The sequence below is a fragment of the Neoarius graeffei genome, chromosome 5, assembly GCF_027579695.1.
Source record: "Neoarius graeffei isolate fNeoGra1 chromosome 5, fNeoGra1.pri, whole genome shotgun sequence".
Classification (NCBI taxonomy): Eukaryota; Metazoa; Chordata; class Actinopteri; order Siluriformes; family Ariidae; genus Neoarius; species Neoarius graeffei.
The window spans coordinates 55773103-55799727 of NC_083573.1; the positions used below are offsets into that span (position 1 = coordinate 55773103).

The window sequence follows — 26625 nt, forward strand, 5'->3', positions numbered from 1 at the left end:
ATAACGACAGTGTTCACAGCGGAAGCGAGTTTTACTGCCCTGAGGAAGAAGAAATAAAAGAAAACATTTCAGGAGAAAGCTAAAACCTCTATTGCCGCTTTTCCACTACCAACGCGGCTGAGTGGGGCTATTGAAGTCGCATTTCGACTACAACCGCGCTGAACCGTGCTGGCTGGAAGTGGGTGGACACATTGGGTGGAGTTAGCGAAAGTGGGTGGACGTCACGTGATGTTGTTAAGCAGCGCAAACAGTGACATCAGTGAGCTTTTAAGCGGTAGTCTCACGACCCGGATAGTAAACAATAAACATGGAGTCGTTAGTGTTGCTGGTCTTGGTGCTGTGGCTTGTAGTCACCGACAACGCCAACAGATACTGGCAAGAGCGTATAGATGAGGCGAGGCGCATAAGGCTTCATAATTCTCGTAATTCTTCCGGGTTTGCGGTGTTTACAGATCCCAGCGTGCTCGCGGGGCGTGTGTGGGCATGTGAGGACACGCCTCCTCACCAATCAGTGCACAGGGGAGTGTCTGCTCACGCCCCCAGCCTCACTCGGTACGGTTTGGCTTGCTTCAGCCCTACTCCAAAACCGTGCGAGTTTTAGGGGCTAAGCAGGGCTGAAGCGAGCCGAGTCGTGCTGTTTTTTGGTAGTCGAAACGCAAGCCGTGTCGGGCTGAAGTGAGCTGAAAAAGGGTAGTGGAAAAGGGCCATAACTTGCTCACGCCGAGCAAAAACATGGCTGAATCCTGAATGACTCCTATTTGTATAAATAGGGCACTACATAGGCGGCAAAATGTAGTTTTTTTTTTTCCTGCCATGGAAGTGCACTTGTATACTGAGGAGGAAGCCATTTGCATTACAGCCGTGAATGAGGATTCAAAATGGCGGCTCAGCTCGGTTTCCCCTTTCGGGCGCTCTCGCTTTCTGTTAGAATTTGGTAAAGAAAAAAATAAATATATTATTTACCAGCTCAAGGTCGGTCCGTATGGTGAAATACCGCGACCTCGGCCTTGAATACTGACCCAGAGGGCCTCGCTCAGTACTTTCAAGACCTCGGTCACGGTATTTCACCATACGGACCTCCCAGCTGGGAAATAACACACATAACAAATCCTGCGTGAACCAATGAAAAGTCTGCGGCTTAAAATAATATTAGCATATTCATTAAAATATAACTAATATGAAAATAATACTAGTGTCCTCATTCTTTACCTCTCAGAAGAAACCCGATCACTTTTACTACGGTTTTGAGTCATTTGCTTGGGCTGCATCCCATATGGCTACTGATTTGATACGCAGTGCCCTAGTTAGGGTGTAAATGTTGTGTTCCACAGCCTCTCTGTAGTTGACTTTGGAGGAAGTAGAGAGCGGTTTGGTGTTGACCCTGTGAGCGGGTCGCGCGCGCAGTAACCGACAGTGACTCAGATTGAGTTGAACACTCGCCCCGCCTCCTAATTGACTAATTCATGGCCACCTGCACTAAACTCACCTGCCGAGCGTGTGGAAGCGTTTCCCCGCCCACACGCAGCCGCTTTGCTTTGTTTATATAAGCAGAACGAGGTTAATGTTAGACGGATGTTGGAGTCGGGTAACGTTTAACTTTTGCTCTGTCGGTTTCCTGAAGGCTTTTTACTGACTGAAAGGTTTTGGACAGTTTCCCAACAGAAGCAGTGGATTAAGCCGTTATAAACATGGCTCAGGAGGAAAGGTAAGTTCACCTGTTCAGGCTCTAATTCATTCCTGTCTAGCAAACTGCAGTGAAAAACCTCAGACTTGTCATTGCTTTGCACTTTTAGTGTTCTCTAATTTAATTTAATTTAATTTAACGGAAAAAAAATCTATTATTATTATTATTATTATTATTATTATACTGTCTACTATAACAGGCTACTAATTAGAATATAATCCAAACCACAGGCTAGTAGGTAAAGTCTTTTCTCATATCCTGTATCTTTACTGACAGACATTTAATGGCTGTAGGTAAGATGTTTATTTTCCCAAGTCAAAAAAGTCATGATTACTCATGTAAGCATTTTAACCTAGATTTCCTGATCTGCTTTTGTGCACTTCTACTGGGCAGTAGCCATATCCACTGGGATAATGCCAATGCTTGTGTGTGTGTGTGTGTGTGTGTGAGTGAATGTAAAGGGAGAGCTCTGGGAATAGTAGGACTTTGGTGAAGCTCTTTGTTGACTCCAGAAACGCCTTAGGCAAGAAAAGGGTGTTGGGTGTTTTTTTTTTTTTTTTTTTTAATTTAGCATTAGAGTCTGCTTTAGAGAAAAGTTTAACTCGTGTAGAAATGTTAGGCTATGGCTCTTTTATTCTATCAGAATGATCAAAACTGAAGCTGCACTGTTAAGTGCCTTAGAGTTCTGTGATGCCACTTACTACAGTGGCATGCAAAAGTTTGGGCACCCTTACTGAAAATATCTGTTACAGTGAGCAGAAGATGATCTGATCACCAAAAGACATAAAGGTAAAGGCGAGTCATTTCTTTTCAGCGTTTTCTGCAAGATTTGTGTATTCTGTTTTGTACAATTGGAGAGTGAAAAAAGAAAAGGAACACCATGTGAAAGTTTGGGCACCCCAATACATTTGAGTTCTCAGGTAACGTTTACCAAGGTTCCAGACCTTAATTAGCTTATTGAGCTGTGGCTTGTTCAAATTCTTCACTAGGGAAGGTCAGACGATGCAGATTTCAAAGCTATATAAATTCTCTGACTCCTCAAACTTGTCCCTAAAATCAACAGCCATGGGCTCCTCTAAGCAACTCCCTCGCATTCTGAATAATAAAATAATCGATGCTCACAAAGCAGGAGAAGGCTACAAGAACATAGCAAAGTGTTTCCAGGTAGCTGTTTCCTCAGATTGTAATGTTATTAAGAAATGGCAGTTAACAGAAACAGTGGAGATCAAGGTGAGGTCTGGAAGATGAAGAAAACTTTCTGAAAGAACTGCTCGTTGGATTGCTAGAAAGGCAAATAAAAACCCCTGTTTGACTGCAAAAGACCTTCAGAAAGATTTAGCAGACCCTGGAGTGGTGGCGCACTGTTCTACTATGCAGTGACACCTGAACAAATATGACCTTCATGGGAGAGTCATCAGAAGAAAACCTTTCCTGCGTCCTAGCCACAAAATTCAGCATCTGAAGTTTGCAAATGAACATCTAAATAAGCCTGATGCATTTTGGACACAAGTCCTGTGGACTGATGAAATCAAAATAGAACTTTTTGGCCACAATGTGCAAAGGTATGTTTGGAGACAAAAGGGTGCCAAATTCCAGGAAAAGAACCCCTCTCCAACTCTGAAGCACGGGTGTGGATCGATCATGCTTTGGGGTTGTGTTGCAGCCAGTGGCACAGGGCACATTTCACTGGTCGAGGGAAGCATGGATTCGAATAAATACCAGCAAACTGTGGAAGCAAACATCACACCATCTGTAAAAAAGTTGAAGTTAAAAAGAGGATGGGTCCTACAATAAGATGATGATCCAAAACACCTCAAAATCTACAATGGAATACCTCAAGAGGCACAAGCTGAAGGTTTTGGCCTGGCCCTCACAGTCCCCTGCCCTAAACATCATTGCAAATCTGTGGATAGAGCTCAAAAGAGCAGTGCATGCAAGACAGCCCAAGAAACTTGTAGAACTGGAAGCCTTTTGCAAGGACGAATGTGTGAAAATCCCCCAGGTAAGAAGTGAAAGATTATTAGCTGGCTACAAAGTGTTTACAAGCTGTGATACTTGCCAAAGGGGGTGTTACTAAGTACTGACCATGTCAGGTGCCCAAACTTTTGCTTCAGGTCCTTTTCATTTTTTGGTATTTTATGCCTGTAAGTGATGGAAATAAAATGTAATCTTGCGGAAAATATTAAATAAATGTGTCATCTTTACCTTTTATGCTTTTTGGTGATCAGTTCATCATCCACTCAACTATTCACAGTAACCGACATTTTCAGCAAGGGTGCTCAAATTTTTGCATGCCACTGTATATGCACCCATACCAGCTTTGTACTGTTTCGTTCATTTCAATGTTTACTACATTTTATCCTACAAAATACTATACTGAGTAATCTTAATACCTATGCATTTGGTGCTAAGGTGTAAATCGTACACCTGCCACGGAGACTCTTCATGCTTGATTGTAAATTCAAAGTCATTCGCATATCCTTAAAATATATGGTGCTCTGTGGCACAGTAAGCGGCTGGTAGTAGTGGTTCCCAATGAGACGTCCTTCCTGTCCCGCCGTGTGTTTACAAGTGAGGATGAAGCCTGGAGGACCTACCTGGAGAACCCGCTCACCGCAGCCACCAAGGCCATGATGAGCATCAATGGAGACGAGGACAGCGTGGCAGCTCTTGGACTTCTGTATGAATACTACAAGGTGAGAAGGCTTTGTTCTGTTGAAAAGCCATCCAAGGCTATTTAAACCACCATTCATGCCTTTTTTTTTTTTTTTTTTATAAACGGTGGAAGTCTTGCTGAAACTTGGACATATTTGTGCTTAGATTTCTCCACAAGAAAGGGGTGTTTCAGGAAATCTGTCAGATGGATGGGTAGATAAATAAATCTGTGGTAGCGGTTGTGCACTCCTTTATTTCGAGTGCTATCCTGTAACCACATTCTCCTGTGCCTCTCAGGTTCCAAAAGAAAAAAGGCTCGTGTCTGTTGCTAAATTTCCAGAGGAAGAAAAAAGGTTTGTTGTGCATTATTTGCACTCGGCTAGACAAATGTCTATGAAATGTGATAGGGTTTATTTGACACTGTTATAATTGTCCTATCATGGAATAAATCTCATTGAGAATGTACAGCAAATGTTAATTTTTTTTTTGTAGAATATGCATGCACCACCATGGTGGTGGGGAATCCATGAGTGATCGTGCTCAAGGCACTAGATCTCCCCCAGTCAATCTCTCAGTCAACCCAGATTCTCGTGATACAAGTCTTGCTTCACCTCTGTATAATGGATTACCAGCAGAGGGGGGAGTAGTGGCCTCTGTAAAGTCAGAGGTGTATTCTAACCAGCAGCAAGAGAGGCAGCCATACCATCATGTGGCCTACCAGCAGTCCACTCAGGAGGCACATGGCAGTTATGGCAAGGAAGAACCAAAAAGCATGCCAGATAGCACCTTTGAAGACACTCTCAATGGCGAGAATGTGGTAAGAGGTTAATTGTTTACACACCTATGCCTACTCAATGAGCAAAACCTCTATTTGGTAACTGTGTATTGCTGCAGGATGTGTTTTTGGTAGAGACAACAAAGTACTCTGGATAAGCTAAATGCTGTAAATGTACAGATCTAGGGGACACTAATGAAATGAGTCGGTGGTGGTAAATGACTAGGTTTTATCATTATTAGCAGGCTAATATCTCATTCTGTGCTTTTTGCAGAAATTCAAAGTGCCCACCACTCTAAGGGTCCAAGACTCTCTCTTTGAGCAGCCTGGAGTGTGAGGTTTTTTTTGTTTTTCTCTCCTAGTAGTGATGTCTTGAGTTGAGCCTTTTTAAAACATGCCATCTTGGAAAAAGGAGATTTATATCTTCCCTGTCAGGGGGATGATTAGTAACGCTATTAATCCCTTGTGTTGTAGGAATACATTCCAGTACAATATAGAAGCAAGCCGCTCAGCTCGGCAGAAACCTGGTGAGGGTCCAATGATCTATCTGAACAGAGGTCAGTTCTATGGCATCACTCTGTGTGAGGTGGGCATCAGTAAAGGCTTGTGCCATCCTATCAGCAGAGTGAGGGTGAGTTCTTGTGCCATTCACATAAGCTTCTGCACTTTGCCTTTGTGAAAAGTGAAGCAAAAATGTTCTGACTTGTATTATTACATAGTTATTGTATGTTACGAGTGACGCTCTGGACTATGTTCAAGAGATTTGGTTGTTTTGTGAGGGTTTTCTGTGCTTTATGCAGCCTTTTGTTTTCCCGTGTTAGAGTGTGGTGATGGTGGTGTTTGGAGATGAGAAATGTCGCGATGAGCAGTTGAAGCACTGGAACTACTGGCACACCCGTCAGCACACTGCCAAACAGAGAGTCCTGGACATTGGTAAGAATTTGTCTGCCCTCTTCTTACTACTTGGGAATTTCAGCTCAATCAACGTGTGTGTTACATTGCCTTAACCCCCTTATTCACTGGTCGTCTGCTTTTCCTTCATACTGTATCCTGGTAAACGCAACGTTAGTAGAAGGCTTGGGGCAATGTAATCTGTCACCTTTCCTCACAGATGGAAAATGGGTAGACAATAGAGATATGGTCAGGTCAGAGATGGGGTGTGGATGGCTGACTCTTCAAGAACACTTTGGTGGTCTGATGAACAGAATGTGGACGAAGTCATGTTTTGGAAAGCTTGGAACCTGATACTCAAAACATGCATTATAGATTAACAGTATCCTGGGATTTTTTTTTTTCATATTGCCCAAGGCTGCAGATCAAGATTTGAATAAATGTTAATAGCGGTTATGAAGAATCCACATAAACACCAGAGTCGAGATGCAAAGAATAAGGTCTGCTGAATGACTTGTATAATTCAGCTTGTAATCCAACACTGTTTTTTAGTGACATTTGTTGGCCTTTATACTGTCATTCTGCACTGATCATGTCATGTTGGCCTTGGTGTGTATTATATGTGCTGATTCTGTATGAATTATAGGTCAATTAAGATATCTTTACTTTTGGAAGTGATGCATTCCTTTTTCAATAAAACTATATCCCTCCCCCCAAGAGAATGAATCTAATACAAAGGGTTTTATGTATTTTGTTGCCAATCTTCTCTCTGATCCACTTCTCGCTATAAAGCTGATTACAAAGAGAGCTTCAGCACGATTGGGAACCTGGAGGAAATCGCCTACAATGCAGTCTCTTTCACCTGGGACATTAATGAGGAGGCAAAGGTGAGCATGCAGAAGTGCAAAATATTGTGAGCTCTTATTATTCAATAGCGTTTTGGACTTGCTGGGTATACTCTGGATTAACTGATGAAGTTGTGGATTGCGTATATCAAGTGACACGCCGACTTTTTGTACTGTTTCACTATGTATGTTGGGTCCAAAAATTCAGCCTGCTTTAAGAAAGACCTCTGAATTATGACTCACATGTCAAGTATGGATTGATGTGGAATTTCTTTTAAATTACACTTGTATAAGGCTGGCTAAGTTCGATTGTTGCCGATCACTGCACTAACAAAGTTTAAGTGATAATTTGCTCCTGAAGGAAAACGATTTGGAGGTCACAATCCTATTTTCTGAATTAGAAATGATTCTCTTCAGCCTAGACTTGCAAAAGAGGCAGGGCAGTTTCATGGCACAAGATTTTACTTTTAATTTAACATGTACAGTATCTGAGTGAATCACTTGCATGGAACAATTTCATAATTATGGATGTCTCATGATCCCCATCACTACAGTTGCAGCATATGAATAGACTATACAACATCCATTTCAGCCTTCTATTGATCTCAAACTGTCAGCATTTCCTGCTTAAACTGCAATAAACTCGGAAGAAAAATGGTTACTTGTTTTATTAACTGATGACTGTTGGAAGTAATCACATGACCATGAGAAAAGAAGTGGTTCTCACAACATTGCACGTCTTATTAAACAAAAGTTACAGGTACAGACATGATGGCAAACTAGTCCATCAGTGGGAAAGTATTTTCACTCCAGGCGAAAACATTTCCCACATTTCATCTTTCGCAAGTAGTTTTTCCAGTGTATCTTGAAATATTGGCACATGGTGTTTTTACAGTGGAGCATTTCATGCAAATGTCTTTGTTCATTTGCATAAATGAATTGCTGCAGCAGAAGTGAATTATCCAGTATCAGACGTTGTGCTCTTAATTTTTCATTTATGGTGTTTTTTTTTTTTTTTTTTTTTTTAAATTTCAAAACTTAAACAACATAAAGCTGGCATTAACGCTGGCTCTGAACGCATCTTTTTGATGCATGCATGCTGTGAGTGTTTGTCTTTTTTAATGCCTGCTATTTATTTACTGGGTAGCGTTATGTTTGTTTTTGTCTTCCATTGCTTAACTTGGTCTGACTCTTCCTTAGATCATGTGAACCTAATTGTTTGGGATGGAGAAATTCTATGCAGTCACTTGAGAATGAAGACGTGTTAATGAGGTCACTAATTACCAAAAGCTTAGTTAGGTACTGAAGAACCTCCCATGCCATTATAGCAGAAAGTTATCACAATAACACCTGACAAAGTAATGCTCGGACTAGTTTAGTAAGCTTATACCCCCAGCAGGAACTAAGTTCTTCATACACATGTCTATTGGTCATATAGACCAATTTTGTGCCATTTTGTAACAGAAATAATCTAATAAAGCAATGTTAGCTTGTCTAATCCACAAAAAGAACATTTGGGGGGGAGATGGAGGTTATTAATGTCAATACCGAACATTAATCCTAGCTAGATTTAACAGTTCAGGGCATCCTTTTCCTCATATGGATTGTTTGTTTTTAATGTCCTGTTCTCCTAATTAATTTTACGAACAAAATGTTAATGTACTTAATCATGTTCATCTTTTTGTAGGTGTTTATCACAGTGAACTGTTTGAGCACAGATTTCTCCTCTCAGAAAGGAGTGAAAGGGCTTCCGCTTATGATCCAGATTGATACGTACAGCTACAACAACAGGAGCAACAAACCAATTCACAGAGCTTACTGCCAAATCAAGGTCTTCTGTGACAAGGTTGGTGAAAATGTTTCTTTAACAGTGGATCTGATGAGGACAACTGACTCCTTTTAACAAGTATTTAATCTGTGGTTTGAATGGTTAAGAAACAATGTCTTCTACTATTCATCTGTCCAACTAGTTACTGAAACAACGGCATTAAACGCTATGCCAGTTATTAAAAATTTGTGATTTTAAGTACCTTCTACACATCGTTTCTCCATAGGGAGCTGAGAGGAAGATTCGTGATGAGGCAAGAAAGCAGATGCGGAAAAAGACAAAGGGTCATGTGGCTGGAATACAAGTTCACAATGGTGAGTTAAAACAGACTTGTGAATAATTTGAAATGCTGTATATTTCTATGGGTGTAACAATGCACTACAGTTATGATTCAATTCACAATGCTGGCTTCATGATTCAGTTTGATTCTCAAATTTTGAAACCAAAATTTGAATGAAGATTATAACTTAAAAAAAAAAAAAAACTTTTTTTTTCCCCAATATAATTTTTCCTATAGTTTCTTAACTATAAACAATGCAAAAGAATAAACAATGTAAAATGCGTGTTTGTCAGTATAAAACTGCATAAATGGAAAAAAATTGCTACAGAGTTTTAATATTATAAACAAAACATATAGTGGTGCTTGAAAGTTTGTGAACCCTTTAGAATTTTCTATATTTCTGCATAAATATGACCTAAAACATCATCAGATTTTCACACAAGTCCTAAAAGTAGATAAAGAGAACCCAGTTAAACAAATGAGACAAAAATATTATACTTGGTCATTTATTTATTGAGGAAAATGATCCAATATTACATATCTGTGAGTGGCAAAAGTATGTGAACCTCTAGGATTAGCAGTTAATTTGAAGGTGAAATTAGAGTCAGGTGTTTTCAATCAATGGGATGACAATCAGGTGTGAGTGGACACCCTGTTTTATTTAAAGAACAGGGCTCTTTCAAAGTCTGATCTTCACAACACATGTTTGTGGAAGTGCATCATGGTACAAACAAAGGAGATTTCTGAGGACGTCAGAAAAAGCGTTGTTGATGCTCATCAGGCTGAAAAAGGTTACAAAACCACTGTGCCCTGTCCACACGGCAACGGATTCAGGTGACTCCGATACAATTGCTTATCGTTTAGGCCTGGCGTCCACACGGCACCGGCGTTTTGGGTGCCCAAAACGCAATCTTTTTGAGAACGGGTTCCAGAGTGGAAAGATCTGGCAACGTTGCCGTTGTGAAGTCGTCTGGATGAGTAGAACAGATTTGTTTACGATGACGTCACAACCACATGACTGAGTGCTTCACGCCGGGTAGAAGTGTAACGAACTCGATGCGAGTTGTCAACAAATCCTATAACTTGGTTCATGAAACGCGCTTACAAAATATTTTCACTGTGAATATTTATTGTGTAATGGTGCAGAGAGAGAGAGAGAGAGAGACTCTGCCCTTAGGGCAGAGTCAATCCCGCCAGCAAAAATAGGGAAAAAAAGGAGCGATCCCACCTCTTCAGATGTTGGTTTAAGTCCTACAATACGTTCCTCAAAAAGGGCGTAGAAGAGCAAATTAATCCATCAACGTGTAGCATTCAATTTATTCCGGACCATTAAAGACGCCACCTTCCGCGTAGAATCATACGTCATCCTCGCCACCATATTGGATAGGTCAAAGCGGAGAATAAAGATTCATGTGCCGCGTTTAACTGTACCAACAGGTTTACCGTCCAAACGAGATCACATGGGATTACCTTTCACAGGTGAGAAACAACAAATTAATCCATCAACGTGTAGCATTCAATTTATTCTGGACCATTAAAGACGCCGCCTTCCGCGTAGAATCATAAGTCATCCTCGCCGCCATATTGGATAGGTCAAAGCGGAGAATAAAGATTAGCTGCGTTTAACTGTACCAACAGGTTTGTCGTCCAAACGAGATCACATGGGATTACCTTTCACAGGTGAGACTGGAAAAATATTTTTCATTGTATTTGGTCATTATAATGTAATTTTACGAACAGATTTTCCTGACTTTGTGGCTAATATGAAGTCTCGCGCATAGTTTATGCGCATGCGTCCTTACTACTTCTATTGTTCTGGTGTCTCCGAAGGGACCGTCTTACAGCGCCCCAGAGGTGTGGCATGTGTATTGCATCGTTTTCAGCAAGCGTTGCGTTGCCATATGGACCTGATATTTTACTGATTGTTGCACATTTGGACACGATATATTTTTAAATAACATCTCGTTGTCGTGTGGATGTAGCCTAAGCAACTGAAGGCCTGTCTCACATTGGCTAATGTTAATGAGTGCACCATCAGGAGAACACTGAACAACAATGGTGTGCATAGCAGGGTTGCAAGGAGAAAGCCACTGCTCTCCAAAAAGAACATTGCTGCTCATCTGCAGTTTGCTAAAAATCACATAGACAAGCCAGAAGGCTATTGGAAAAATGTTTTGTGGACAGATGAGACCAAAATAGAACTTTTTGGTTTAAATGAGAAGCGTTATGTTTGGAGAAAGAAAAACACTGCATTCCAGCATAAGAACCTTATCCCATCTGTGAAACATGGTGGTGGTAGTATCATGGTTTGGGCCTGTTTTGCTGCATCTGGGCCAGGACGGCTTGCCATCCTTGATGGAACAATGAATTCTGAATTATACCAGCAAATTCTAAAGGAAAATGTCAGGACATCTGTCCATGAACTGAATCTCAAGAGAAGGTGGGTCATGCAGCAAGACAACGACCCTAAGCACACAAGTCGTTCTACCAAAGAATGGTTAAAGAAGAATAAAGTTAATGTTTTGGAATGGCCAAGTCAAAGTCCTGACCTTAATCCAATCAAAATGTTGTGGAAGGACCTGAAGCGAGCAGTTCATGTGAGGAAACCCACCAACATCCCAGAGTTGAAGCTGTTCTGTACGGAGGAATGGGCTAAAATTCCTCCAAGCCGGTGTGCAGGACTGATCAACAGTTACCGGAAATGTTCAGTTTCAGTTATTGCTGCACAAGGGGGTCACACCAGATACTGAAAGCAAAGGTTCACATACTTTTGCCACTCACAGATGCGTCATATTGGATCATTTTCCTCAATAAATAAATGACCAAGTATAATATTTTTCTCATTTTGTTTAACTGGGTTCTGTTTATCTACTTTTAGGACTTGTGTGAAAATCTGATTGTTTTTGGTCATATTTATGCAGAAATATAGAAAATTCTAAAGGGTTCACAAACGTTCACGCACCACTGTATTACAGGTTTCCCAGATCTTAAAAAATAAGTTTATAAATTATCCCCAAAATTTTATTGAATACAGATTTGCTTGTGAAAATCAGTAATTGAAATCTAAAGAGCTCTGGAGCAGCGTCTGAGACGTCATTTTAACAAAAAATAGAGCTTGAAGGTTTGCTAAAATGGCCAACTTGATTGCCTTTTTCTTTGTGCACTGTACAGTGGAGCGGAGGTGGGGTTGTTTGAAAGCCACTTTTTTTTTTAAACTGTTTTATTGTAGACATGTAACCATTTAACCTACTGTATAATGCATGTTGGATGTGGAGTTCCAGACCGATCAGTCCGTGCACATGCTATACATTTTATGGGTTGTGTAGATTGGGATCTCTGGTGTTCAGATGCGTTATTTTGATTATGCATTAGAGGCATAATCAACAGAATGCTGACTAACATGAAGTGACTTGCACATTCCCACAATACACACGGTCAGATTTTTGTATTACTATCATGTCCCGGTATGTTCTCATATGAAGGAGCAGGTTTTAGAGCTAAATGTGTAATATACAATGTCCTCTTTTAAAACAATTTCTCAGTTTTTGTCTTTGCAAAGTTGCTTATTAAAGGCACACACTGATTACTGTAACTGGTGAGAGGTCTCCCTACCGTGTGTGTGCACGCACTCACCAAGTGTAATTAATTGGACTGAATAAACGCACGTTTCTGAAAAATATTCTGTACATTATATGTAATGATGCTCTTTATTTTATAAATTCAGTTCACCTCTGGCAAGCACAGCTGCCTGCATTTTACCATAAAATACACTGTACAATTATCTTTAATGTATAGCTCATATTTTATGGTCATAAGTTAAAAGCAAATAATTTGCTGTTAACTTGAGTGTACAAAGGTTTGGCTGTTAATTTTACAGCAAAAGTCTGGCCTTTGGTTTCAGCAGCATAACAAAAATCTAAATGTGCAAAATGTTTTTGATAAATTCTGAAATGCTGTAGAAAGGAAATGGAAACTGGTAATCCAAACCATCCTGAATTGAGTTTCTTTTTGTGGTGCATTTTCATTTATAATTTTCACCTGTAAACTAATAAACTGGCCAACTTCCTGCAATCACTTGTGAAAATGAACTCTGAACTCTTCACCTATTATTTATCCATTTTTAATTTACTTAATGTTACATCACCAGATTATATAGATTTAACAGGTTGACTGTTGGCTAGAATGTATTTGCTTCTGAGAAGAAATCAGTGGGATTACTGTACTTCTGAGCACAAGGTTTCAAATGAAGGAGGATTTCTTCTGCACTGCAATTATGTGAAACAAATGAGATGCTTAGTCTGTTCTAAGAAAAGACACTTGAGACATGAGTGTTGAACAAAAAGATAACTTATTGATTATTTACAAGCAAAAAAATTCCTATCATAACCTAGATATTAGTACATTTTTATACTCCAGTGATTTTTTTTTTTTCTCAAATCTGATTGGATAAAGGTTTGTATTTTTAGTATAATTTATCATGTGTAGCGCTGGCTGTAACAATAAGTTGATATTAATGCACTGGAAATGTTATTGTTTCTATGGTAACTGCTCATACATGGTAGATGTAATCTGAGACAATTAATAAATGGAGGTTTGTTTAACAAAGTAATTATAATAATCGTTTACTTTTTTTTTGTGAGCAGATGTTTAACATTTTACGGACAGATTCAGTTATAATCCCAATTTATTTTACGCTTTTCAGAAACCCAGCAATAAATGAAATGTGTGATGTCATTAATAAATCAAACAATGCTATCATTGGCAAATCGCTGTGGAATAATGTACACTAGACCGTGTGTGTGTTTTTGTTATTCCTTAAACTTAATCTAAGCAATCTAATATTTTACATGAACACTATACAATACTTTAGCAAGTGTATAAATTTTATTTAATATAATGAACATTAATTTAAGCATGTCAAATCTATAACGTTCTACTATAAAATGATTGTACTTTTAACACTAACCAGAAATAAATCAACGACCTCATGACAATATGAGAAGTTATAAAGGTGATTCACATTGCACCTCATGGTTTAAAAGGGTGAATACTTACAGCCATGCACCATGGATACTTGAAACACGTTTTATGATCTATGTGGTGATGAATATGAGGGGTTGAGACTTAAAGCTTGGTCATAAATAATGAAATGATTTATCCTTGGGATGGGCCTCCTGATGAAGTCTCCTCAAGCTCTTACTCAGGATTCAAATGCCGCTACCTATGAGGAGGGGATTCTTCACGGTCACCTGCTTCATCCCTCCTCCTACTTTTCCTCAGGCAGGAACGTAACCTACAGGAATCCTCCTTGAAGGGGACAGGCTCAATACAGGCAATGGGGAAACTCCGAGGGGACTGGATTCATATTGGGCACGGGTTTCTCAAGGGGGTTAAGATCCTCAAAGGGGACGGGGTCCATAAAGGGGAGGGGGTCCTCAAAAAGACCTTACACTCCTCCCCATCCTCTTACTCATGCTGATCAGGCCTGTGGTCTTCATCCTCATTGTCTCTCTCCTCTGTGCTGTCCTGGAGCTCACTGGCAGGAAATGTCCTTCCTCTATCCAAAGAGATGAATACAGTGGGGCACATCTGCATATCTCATCAAATGAATCAGAAGCCTTTCTTTTTATAACGGAGCGTCTGTTTTGTACAGCAGCAAATCCTCACTTTTTATTTCTCGTATGTCAGAGTTGACAGTTTACTGCAGGTTTCTTAGCTGGCCCAGGAGAGCTACCGGTATGCAGGGTGGACGTGAAGGACGTAGAGCAGTTCCCACCCCCAAACAACCATTCACACCTATGGGCAACTTAGAGTAGTTAACCTAACTCTGGGGGAAACTGGCGTACCCCGAGGAAACCCACATGGACACGAAGAGAGCATACGGTACAAACGCCACACAGAAAGGCCCTCATCAGCCATGAGGTTCGAACCTGGAACCTTCTTGCTGTGAGGCAACAGCACTACACCACCATGCTGCCATCCTCACTCTAAACAAACTTGTACACAATTGTCTGCAGTGTTTGCTGTTTGAGTGTTCTAGCTAAACAGTTACAATGTGCTAATCCTGCCAGTTAGTTAGCTTAGCCAACTTTTTTGACGAGCCGTTAACTATCATGGACGTAAACCGATTAGCCAAACAATAAGGAACAGATCGCTTTGACCAAAAACCCTCTTAACTTTTAATTATATTCCTGACGGTGTTTCTGCCTGTTTAGTGTCATTTTGACCTTACTACAAAAAAGTGTTTAAAGCACGTGTTGCTGGACTGAAAATGAGAGAACTCAGTAGATCTCCAATCCAGGGGTCAGTCAGTCTGCTCCTTCCGGGCGGAGGGTCTTTCTCCTGAGGCTCCAGCGGGTCTTCTCTCCTGAAACTCTTCACTGACGGCAGAAGAAATCCAGTGGTGTTGCAGGAAAAATGTGTTGTAGTTGCACATGTGGAAGCACAGGATCACAAATAAACATTTTTGAAATTAACCATTACAAACGTTCCAAAGCCTGGCTACCAATGTCCTTTTTTTTTCTGTGGTGGGTGGGCGGGGAAATCTTATTAATGTTCATGAGGAAAGTGCCACCTGATTGGCCGGTGAAGTTGTTTTGTTTCACTGTGTTGCTAATACAAGGAAACGATTTTGTTTAGCTCCTAGCCCATCAGTCCGAGTACAGTAGTTGGCCCATGACAAGGAAAAGGGGCACAGATTTACAACGATTAATTTCAAATGCTTATTTCATTTTCCGTCAGACTTCGAATGAGCTTCTTAGACAGATTTGTTTGTGAATGTTGTTCTCACACTTTCATAATGTTTCATAAATATAATAAAATTACAACAAATGCTTTAATGAATCTGATTTTTGACATAAATAAATACATGCATCACTAGAAGGGTACTCTTTGGAGTGCATACCACCGTCAAGCCATGTATTAGAATATCCTGGATCCATATACATATCAGAATCTAATCAATTGTTCCTTGGCCCATGACCCACCTCTTCTTAAAATGTCATCAAAATCTGTTCACTACTTTTTGAGTTACGTTGGGAACAGTCAAACAAACAAAAGGGTGTGGCAAAACAAACCTTATTGGGGCAATTCCATGTAAATGTCAACCTCACCATGCAAAAATAAAGCAATATGTAATACATCAAAACCACTCCCAGAGATATCACCTAGGCCTGTATTTTACAGATGTGAATAAGTTGAACCAATTTGTCACAAGAATTGTTCCCTTCGCCTTATGTCAGTCTTTCTTTCTTATAATGTAAAACCCAAGCTAAAATCAACTTTGATCATGTACAATTCTATATTATTGCCACAAGCCACAGAAATGTATGCTAAAATCCACAAAACAGCAAAACAATAGCCATCCTAAATATTATTTAAGAACTTTGATAGTTTTAGCTGATATTTAGAGAGTTTTTCAAAGGGTTATGGTGGTTAAATTGCTGATTTTCTAAACATATGCCATGTCTATTTCAGATGCGTCACATCCATAACGGAATTTCGTCACATCCATAACGCTGACTTTTCCTTCCGAAACTCTGCATGAAATACAAAATATTTTAAATGAAGATTTTTTAATATTCACCTTGGACCCCTCTATCAAATGGATATCTCCATTTCGACATTAGGTTTACAATTTCACAGAGTTTGATAAAAATGTACAGTCACCCAAGAAAAGTGATACTTTTTCTGTCACATCCATAACGCATCTTTTATTGGCATTTCCTGGCATGCCCTAGATGTACTATGGGAATTGTTCTTGTTCTATCACTTCTCCAGTATGGTACAGCCTTAAAATATGCAACACCTGTTTAAATACTGGGGGACAATAAAACATGCACTGGGTCATTTGTTGCCATTTTGAGTTCAAGTGTCACGTCCATAACGCTGGAATTGCTCACTGGTCAATTCAGAACAAAGAAATGCATAAATTTTTCTACGATTGGTTAAGACATGGCAGCAAATAAATGACGTTCATAGAAACAGATACAGGGGTTCAGAGTGCTACCAAGTAAGAAGCTGGCCTTTGGAGCAGAAGAAGCGATAAGTTGTTTTGATCGAAACATCCTGTGTGTTCTGAAAAACAGAAGCAGGTGCACCCCAAATATTTAATTTTATCAGTGCCCTCTTGGGTTCAGCAGGGACCTGTAGCACATCCTAAGGACCAAGTACACAATCCAAGCACCCCACAGACAGGCCCTGACATGTTGTTAATAATAAGTGTTAATACTTGCAAAGACTAGTGAAATGTTCATGGTGCACATCAAAACAAGTTTAGAACCATGGGTATATTATTAAACTACAGTGAAGGACAGTGCAATATCATTCCTGCCTGTCTATTCTCTTTTAGATCTGGCAGCTAAAAGAGGATGTCTTGGAGCATTATTGCAGAAGAGGTCAGACATCACACATTTCAAATCCATAACAGACCTGGAGTCTCAGCCAGTGCTGTTCATCCCTGATGTTCATTTTAGTAACATGCAGAGAGCTGCACAGGTAAGAGAGTTTGTAATCATTAATCCATCTTTTGTCTCTTTGTGTTAATTCATCAGAATGCAGTCTGGCAAATGTGAAACTAAAAAAGGTGAAATAAAACAGAATAGACAAAAAAAAAATTATCCCTCCTCTCCTACCCTTATTAGTATTCCTGTTATTTTGGCATCATTATCTTTCTCTTTTTTTAATCCCAACCTCAACTCTGCTGTCTGTCTGTTTACAGATGTTTGGATATAGTACTGAGGAAATGGATAGTGATTGGTAAGTGGATTGCAGTTACACTCTGGTTAGTGAGTAACGCACTTTAAGCACAGAGGCACAAATTGTCATTAAACAAATGAGTTTAATATTTTGTTTTTGAATGCATGTACTGGTTTATTGAGCTGCTTGGTATAGTATTTGTAGCAGGATGGGTGAAGGTGTTCAAATTTTGTTGGATTTCTAAACCGGTGTTTTAAAGTTTAAATTCTGCCTAACATTAAATAAACAGATGAAAATGCTTTTTTTTTTCCCCCCTGACAATTGATGAAAACATTCAATAGAAAGCTAAGTCATTTTACTGTACAGCTTCATGGTATAATCAGTTTACTAGTTTCTCAGATTTTGACTCGTATGCACTCGCAGATGTATTTATGGCCAAAATTGTAATTGAGTAAATGAATGAAAAAAGTCTGTTGTAAAATCATTCAAATTATTATAATGATTAGTTACTGAAGGGCGGCACGGTGGTGTAGTGGTTAGCGCTGTTGCCTCACAGCAAGAAGGTTCTGGGTTTGAGCCCTGTGGCTGGCGAGGGCCTTTCTGTGTGGAGTTTGCATGTTCTCCCCGTGTCCGGGTGGGTTTCCTCCGGGTGCTCCGGTTTCCCCCACAGTCCAAAGACATGCAGGTTAGGTTAACTGGTGACTCTAAATTGACCGTAGGTGTGAATGTGAGTGTGAATGGTTGTCTGTGTCTATGTGTCAGCCCTGTGATGACCTGGCGACTTGTCCAGGGTGTACCCCGCCTTTCGCCCGTAGTCAGCTGGGATAGGCTCCAGCTTGCCTGCGACCCTGTAGAACAGGATAAAGCGGCTAGAGATAATGAGATGAGATGAGATTAGTCATTGATGATGACTGAAGAGGTTTTGAGTTCAGTTATGTTTACTGTCACTACAGTGTGATGATGAAGAGGGCATTCAGACAGCCGGAGGATGATCGCAGCCTTCCGCCAGCCAAACAGAGCAAAAGTGTAGCACCAAGGAGAGGTGTGTACATGTGTGTGTGGGAGAGAAAGAAGGAAACAAAGAGAAAACTGGATGTGAATGATGATGATAATTAATTCATAGAAAGCCTAATTGGTTTCTAACTTGATACTGAGTCACTGATTGTACCGGAGAGTGTAAATCATCATTGTTATAATTGCAGTTTCTTCTCTGAAAAGATTCACAACTGTTCCTATTTTGATTTTTTGATTCTATTTCAATGATTTTTTTTTTCTTAACAGTTCTGCTGTATGTAAGGAAAGAGTCTGATGAGGTTTTTGATGCATTAATGCTCAAGTCTCCAACAGTGAAGAGTTTGATTGAGGCTGTAAGTACAAATTTGCACTTTTCACAGCATATGCACATTTTCATTTAAAATGAAGTATATGGAATTACAGGTTCTTTTTTTTTTTCTTCAGATATCAGGCAAGTACGCCCTCCCTGTTGAGAAGATGAGTAAAATCTACAAGAAGAATAAGAAAGGGTGAGTATAAGAAAGCTGAAAAATAGAAATGTGGAGTGATTTTTCTCATTCTGACAATCATTTCTTCTCCATTTCATCCATATTAATGTATAAATTTGGAGTCAAGATCAGCCGACTAGGATATTGCACACAAGTTCAAATGCAGACTACACAGACGGAAGATTTACAAAAGATTACAGCAGAGAAAGACAGCGAGAGAAACTACACAATGAGACTAATCACAAAGGACAGACTGTAACAGTAATCAAAGGGTGTGGTCAGAGTGGGACTGGAGCAACATGCATGAGACAAAACAGCAAGTGTGCACACATTATCTTTTCTTTAGTTTCTCAGAAAAGAAAGAAAGCAAAAATTCTGTCATTTTATGACCTAATCTAGCAGTTCCTTTAGGAAATGCACTCACACTGTTCGAGGTGCTATATTCTTGTTGGGTCAAATGCTTGATCAGTTTAAAAACTTAATGATGTGGACTAGATATTCTCTTATTAACATGCTTATATTGTTTGGTATTATACATCAAGTTACCAGTTTATTAGGTTTAGCTCTCACCTTCACACACAGTGGCCCTTAAAGGAATAATCCAGAGTGATGTGCTTTGCGAAAATAGACCTACAGTAGAAAGTATATCCCTCCGGATTATTCCTTTAAAGTTGTGACAATCAAATATGGTCTTAAAATGAGCATACGTTATTCATCAATTTTATCTTTGGTGCATGTGTATGATAAAACCTATGCCTGCTCTGTGTGTGTATTTAGTGTGACATTTTTAACAACCTGAAAAATGCCCAGATTACGGGCAAATAATCAGAATCAACATCCGTAGTTATACAACCCCGATTCCAAAAAAGTTGGGACAAAGTACAAATTGTAAATAAAACGGAATGCAATGATGTGGAAGTTTCAAAATTCCATATTTTATTCAGAATAGAACATAGATGACATATCAAATGTTTAAACTGAGAAAATGTATCATTTAAAGAGAAAAATTAGGTGATTTTTAAATTTCATGACAACAACACATCTCAAAAAAGTTGGGACAAGGCCATGTTTCCCACTGTGAGACATCCCCTTTTCTCTTTACAACAGTCTGTAAACGTCTGGGGACTGAGGAGACAAGTTGCTCAAGTTTAGGGATAGGAATGTTAACCCATTCTTGTCTAATGTAGGATTCTAGTTGCTCAACTGTCTTAGGTCTTTTTTTTGTCGTATCTTCCATTTTATGATGCGCCAAATGTTTTCTGTGGGTGAAAGATCTGGACTGCAGGCTGGCCAGTTCAGTACCCGGACCCTTCTTCTACGCAGCCATGATGCTGTAATTGATGCAGTATGTGGTTTGGCATCGTCATGTTGGAAAATGCAAGGTCTTCCCTGAAAGAGACGTCGTCTGGATGGGAGCATATGTTGCTCTAGAACCTGGATATACCTTTCAGCATTGATGGTGTCTTTCCAGATGTGTAAGCTGCCCATGCCACACGCACTAATGCAACCCCATACCATCAGAGATGCAGGCTTCTGAACTGAGCGCTGATAACAACTTGGGTCGTCCTTCTCCTCTTTAGTCCGAATGACACGGCGTCCCTGATTTCCATAAAGAACTTCAAATTTTGATTCGTCTGACCACAGAACAGTTTTCCACTTTGCCACAGTCCATTTTAAATGAGCCTTGGCTCAGAGAAGACGTCTGCGCTTCTAGATCATGTTTACTGTACTGTAGAGTTTTAGCTGGCAACGGCGGATGGCACGGTGAATTGTGTTCACAGATAATGTTCTCTGGAAATATTCCTGAGCCCATTTTGTGATTTCCAATACAGAAGCATGCCTGTATGTGATGCAGTGCCGTCTAAGGGCCCGAAGATCACGGGCACCCAGTATGGTTTTCCGGCCTTGACCCTTACGCACAGAGATTCTTCCAGATTCTCTGAATCTTTTGATGATATTATGCACTGTAGATGATGATATGTTCAAACTCTTTGCAATTTTACACTGTCGAACTCCTTTCTGATATTGCTCCACTATTTGTCGGCGCAGAATTAGGAGGATTGGTGATCCTCTTCCCATCTTTACTTCTGAGAGCCACTGCCACTCCAAGATGCTCTTTTTATACCCAGTCATGTTAATGACCTATTGCCAATTGACCTAATGAGTTGCAATTTGGTCCTCCAGCTGTTCCTTTTTTGTACCTTTAACTTTTCCAGCCTCTTGTTGCCCCTGTCCCAACTTTTTTGAGATGTGTCGCTGTCATGAAATTTCAAATGAGCCAATATTTGGCATGAAATTTCAAAATGTCTCACTTTCAACATTTGATATGTTGTCTATGTTCTATTGTGAATACAATATCAGTTTTTGAGATTTGTAAATTATTGCATTCCGTTTTTATTTACAATTTGTACTTTGTCCCAACTTTTTTGGAATTGGGGTTGTTAGTACATATAGAATAAGTTTAATGCCGACATGTAAATGTGAATCTTTTCTAGATCAGTGAAGTAATGAGTGCATTTGCTTACAAGAGGATACAGAGTCTTGAGTATTCAAAGATAAACAGACATAATGGCATGTTTTTACATAATTTTAACCACCCATTATCTCTGCTGGAGCCAGTCCCAGCGGATTCCGAGCGAGAAGCGGAGAACACCCGGGCAGGTCGCCAATCTAACGCAGAGATAAACCACTATTCTCACACTCAACTATGGGTAATTTAGAGGAGCCAGTTGACCTAATCCACATGTCTTTAGACTGTGGGTAGAAACCCATGCAGGCATGAGGAGAACATGCAAACTCCACACAGAAAGGCCCCAGTCAGTTGTGAAACTCGAACCCACAATCTTCTTGACCTTGCTAACCACTGCACCACCGTGCTGCCACATAATTTCACGTTAATAATAAAGCACACAGCACATGCAATTTTTAAAATTGTGGCTTCTCACCTGTAATTATCAAATAATGCTTTAATTATATCAACCTCGATATAAATAGTTCGCATTAGGCCATTATTAAAAAATGTTCTGTTTCCGGTCCACCGGCCGGGTGAGTGCCGTTTGTGCAGTTGAAATTTTTTTTTAACGCCGGTTTTTCGACATTTTTTTCGGGTTCGTAAATCTAAAATCGAACTTGACATTTACGCATTCCCAGGGCTTTCCACTAAGGCTCATACTAGCCAGCCATGACAAATAAGTAGCCAGCCGGGGGGAGTAAACACAAAATAAACTCCTGTGCACGCAGTTCCCAGGATTAAATGTATTTTCCACAGACCATTTATTTATTCACTTTACTCAAATACAAAGTAAAATGGCAGTAAATCTTCTCTCTTTTCTTGCGTATTGCATCATGAGGCGTTCCTGGCTTGTAAATCTCTTATTTTCGGTGCATGACACATTCACGCAGCTGAGCATGCTGTGAATTAACAACGACAACGGTCTGCAGTGGGGCTACACAATTACACACTCAGCGAACATTTCTCCATTTGTGTATGAAAATACACTCCAACGACTCAGTTTGGGTTCATTTACAACCAACGGTGTCTTTTGATGCCAGCACGTAATTGAACGAGAGAAGACTGGTTTACCAGAGACAAAATAAGCGTTATATCTGCTTCTGTTCCCTCCGACACACTACTGCCTCCGCCGAGCGCGCGCACACTCTGAACTGAATCAGCTCTGCGCATGCGCCGTGCGGCACAAAAAAATGGCAGCCACCATGAAGGAAGGAGATCCGGAGTTTTCAAACATTTGCTTAAGTGTGAAATCGCAAAATGGCCCTTACGAAAATCTACTATGGTTTACTATGGTTTTTATGTAGTAACCATGATTCTACCATGGTATCTCATGGTTATTCTAAGTACTATGAACCAACCATAGCATCACTGTGGTTTATCCATAGTACTGCAGTAGCTGTGGTAGCATCATAGTTGTATGTGTAATAGGTCATAGTAACTACGAAATTAGTTTAAAAAGGGATAGTATGGTTTTTAAACGGATGCACTAACTGTAGTATTACCATGCTTTCGTCCAACAGTCAATGCTGTAGAGAAGGATCTCGATTAACAGCCCAGATACATTAACATTTACTTAGAACCTAAAAATTTAAGTGAACATTGAGGTAAAATGCACCATGGTTTTCATGGTTACCCAAAAAACCATGAAAACCATGAATAACTAAACAATGGTAAAACCATGGTTAGTTTTCATAAGGGGGTATTCTAGCGAACAACAACATAGTAAAGATTCAGAAAAACAAATCATTCAGTGATCATTTTAATAGTGTAATTTCATCCGAACTAGGCCTAACGCTCGATTTAGAACTACACGGAGTGCAGAATTATTAGGCAAGTTGTATTTTTGAGGATTAGTTTTATTATTGAACAACAACTATGTTCTCAATCAAACAAAAAGACTCATAAATATCAAAGCTGAATATGTATGGAAGTTAGAGTGGGGTGTTTTTAGTTTTGGCCATTTTAGGAGAATATGTATGTGTTCAGGTAACTTTCACTGTGCAGAATTATTAGGCAACTTAATAAAAACCAAATATGTAGCCATTTCACTTATTTATTTTCACCAGGTACACTGATATGACAACTCCAGATTTGCAAATAAACATATCTGACATTCAAACAAAAACAAATCAGTGACCAATATAGCCACCCTTCTTCATGAGGACGCTCAAAAGCCTTCCATCCATAGATTGTCAATTTCTTTATCTGTTCACGACCAACATTGTGTGCAGCAGCAACCACGGCCTCCCAGACGCTGTTCAGAGAGGTGTACTGTTTTCCCTCTTTGTAGACCTCACATTTTATAATGGACCACAGGTTCTCTATGGGGTTTAGGTCAGGTGAACAAGGGGGCCATGTCATTATTTTTTTCACCTTTCAGACCTTTACTGGCTAGCCACGCAGTGGAGTATTTGGACGCATGAGATGGAGCGTTATCCTGCATGAAAATCATGTTCTTCTTGAAAGATGCTGACTTTTTCCTATACCACTTCTTGAAGGTTTCTTCCAGGAACTGGCAGTAGGTCTGGGAGTTGAGTCTGAGTCCATCCTCAACTCGAAAAGGTCCAACAAGCTCGTCTTTGATGATACCAGCCCATAGCAGTACTCCACCTCCACCTTGCTGGCGTCCGAGTCGGAGTGGAGCTCTGTGCCCATTACTGATCCAGCCACAGGCCCATTCATCTGGCCCATCAAGAGTCACTCATCTCATCAGACCACAGCACCTTAGAAAAATCAGTCTTAAGATATTTCTTGGCCCAGTCTTGACGTTTTATCTTGTGTGCCTTACTCAGTGGTGGTCGTTTTTCAGCCTTCCTTACCTTGGCCATGTCCCTCAGTATTGCACACCTTGTACTCTTTGACACTCCAGGAATGTTGCAACTCTGGAATATGGCAGAACTGGATGCTAATGGCTGCTTGTTAGCTTCACGCTTGATTTTCCGCAGATCATGTGCAGTTATTTTGCGCCTTTTTTTCCCCACACGCTTCTTTCGACCCTGTTGACTATTTGCAATGAAACGCTTGATTGTTCGGTGATCACGTTTCAACATCTTCGCAATTTCAAGAGTGCTGCATCCATCTGCAAGACATCTCACAATTTTATACTTTTCAAAGTCTGTCAGATCTCTCTTCTGACCCATTTTGCCAGAGGAAAAGAGGTTGCCTAATAATTATGCACACCTGATATAGGGTGTTGATGTCATTAGACCACACCCCCTCTCATTACACAGATGCACAGCACCTGATATACTTAATTGGTAGTAGGCTTTCAAGCCTAAACAGCTTGGAGTGGGACAACATGCATTAAAAGGATGTTGTGGTCAAAATACTCACTTGCCTAATAATTCTGCACTCAGTGTACAAAAAGTCCGTGTGTCGGGCATTTTAAGAATCTTTGTAAAAGTTTTGCAAATGTTGCAGTCAGCATTTAAAATGCTAACTTAAAGTTTTTGTACAAATTTCAGTTGATTAAACTGTCATTTTATTAAATGTGTCTGCTTTTGTAATAAAAAAGTACTGAAAGAAAAAGCAAACACAGCATTGCGATTTCTTATCCATCCATATATATATAAATCCCTCCCTCCCGACTGAAAATTTTTTGCTCACCCGGTGGACAGGAAACGGATTTTTTTTTTAAGGATGGCCTTACTACCTGCAGATGAGAATGTTATCTCTGAAATTCAAGGAAATCCAAATGTTTACAGTACAGGTATCAGATGGAATTAAGATAAGCTTCCTTGAAAATGTATCTGAAACGGACCTCATTTTCTGTATTCCGGAGGATGCAATCAGGTCCTGTGTTTAATCAGTGTCTGTATTTTGTGCCCTTTTTACTGATTTAACCGATTTAATGTATGTGTGTGTAATGTATACACACACACACACACACACACACCTGTGAGTGTTTAGTCTATGTCTATTTCTTATCTAGTGTTTATACTGTTTATATTGTTTATTTCAGTTATTCTATTTTTATTTATTGCATTGCCTGTTTGCACCGTGGGTCAGAGAGGACTGAAATTTCATCTGTGCTGTATGTCGAGCATGTATAGCGTATTTGACAATAAACTTGACTTGACTAAAGTTCAATTTATAGAGCACATTTCTCACATCCAAGGTCGTTCTACAGTTACAAAAACAAACAGGAAAAAAGTCCTCTTAGTACTTAGATCCCTGTACTTAATAAACCGGCAACTCTGTTTATAGATGGTCATTTGTTTTTCATGGTGTTTTTTTTGTGATTCTCAGGATTCTGGTCAACATGGATGATAACATCATTGAGCACTACTCCAATGAAGATGCATTTGTACTCAACATTGAGCCTCAGGCAGAGTGCTTTCAGATTACCCTCACAGAAATCTAATGGCTGCATTATTAAGACTCCGAGGTGGACTTTATAATGGCCTTCTCATCAACCAGTTGGAGAACAACAAATCAAAGGTGGATAAAGCAGGGGGAAATAAGATGTAATCAGAGAATGATGTAGATTATCTACAAATGGGTGGCAGACTGTGACACGCCTTTTGTATTTTCTTGTCTTTTTTTCTCTGTGTTTAAGCTCACGCAAAAGCAGAATTATCCCTACAGTTTAGCTGTAGTATTGTTTGTTCTGGAAATAACTAGCCTAACAGGTTCTTTTAAGTAGCTTTCAGTATTCTGCTTTTTAATCCACCCGCATGAAATTACCCAGATGGAGGGAAAAAAACATCACACACTTGTACATTCTTAAATATTTCTCTACTAGGGACTCTGCCGTCATACACTCTTACCTGGCTAAACTGTGTCCCATTTTCACTTTTATGTGTTAGGGTGTGTGTAGCTTTCAGCTATGTTTGCAACGTGTGTGTGTGTGTATATAGTGTGTGTGTGTGTGTGTGAGAGAGAGAGAGAGAGAGAGAGCGTGTGTGTGTGCTTGCGCGCGTTTAAGTAATGATTAATAAACAGTATTTTTTTTTC

General features: G+C 39.8%; 1 protein-coding gene across 3 annotated transcripts; it reads left to right on the forward strand.

The window, feature by feature from the left end:
- Positions 1 to 1510: 1510 nt before the first annotated feature.
- grhl2a (grainyhead-like transcription factor 2a) lies at positions 1511 to 26625 on the forward strand. Of its 3 annotated transcripts, XM_060922116.1 has the most exons (17): positions 1512 to 1705; positions 1961 to 1973; positions 4194 to 4380; positions 4637 to 4692; positions 4832 to 5156; positions 5389 to 5447; positions 5589 to 5745; positions 5936 to 6047; positions 6798 to 6892; positions 8538 to 8696; positions 8905 to 8992; positions 17309 to 17454; positions 17678 to 17715; positions 18609 to 18697; positions 18937 to 19022; positions 19114 to 19178; positions 25918 to 26625. In XM_060922116.1, exons 3-17 carry the CDS (start codon positions 4315 to 4317, stop codon positions 26030 to 26032), a joined length of 1656 nt encoding a protein of 551 aa, XP_060778099.1. In that variant the 5' UTR covers positions 1512 to 1705; positions 1961 to 1973; positions 4194 to 4314; the 3' UTR covers positions 26033 to 26625. The 3 variants fall into 3 exon arrangements, with proteins under 3 accessions (XP_060778096.1, XP_060778097.1, XP_060778099.1); XM_060922113.1 differs by lacking the exon at positions 1961 to 1973 and having other exon boundaries at positions 1511 to 1705; XM_060922114.1 differs by lacking the exon at positions 1961 to 1973 and having other exon boundaries at positions 1511 to 1705; positions 4257 to 4380.

Excerpts from the sequence above, each read along its gene's own strand:
- grhl2a (XM_060922113.1), top strand. Across the intron at positions 6,048-6,797 it reads ACAGAGAGTCCTGGACATTG|CTGATTACAAAGAGAGCTTC; the intron begins GTAAGAATTTGT and ends CTCGCTATAAAG. Across the intron at positions 17,716-18,608 it reads GAGGAAATGGATAGTGATTG|TGTGATGATGAAGAGGGCAT; the intron begins GTAAGTGGATTG and ends CTGTCACTACAG.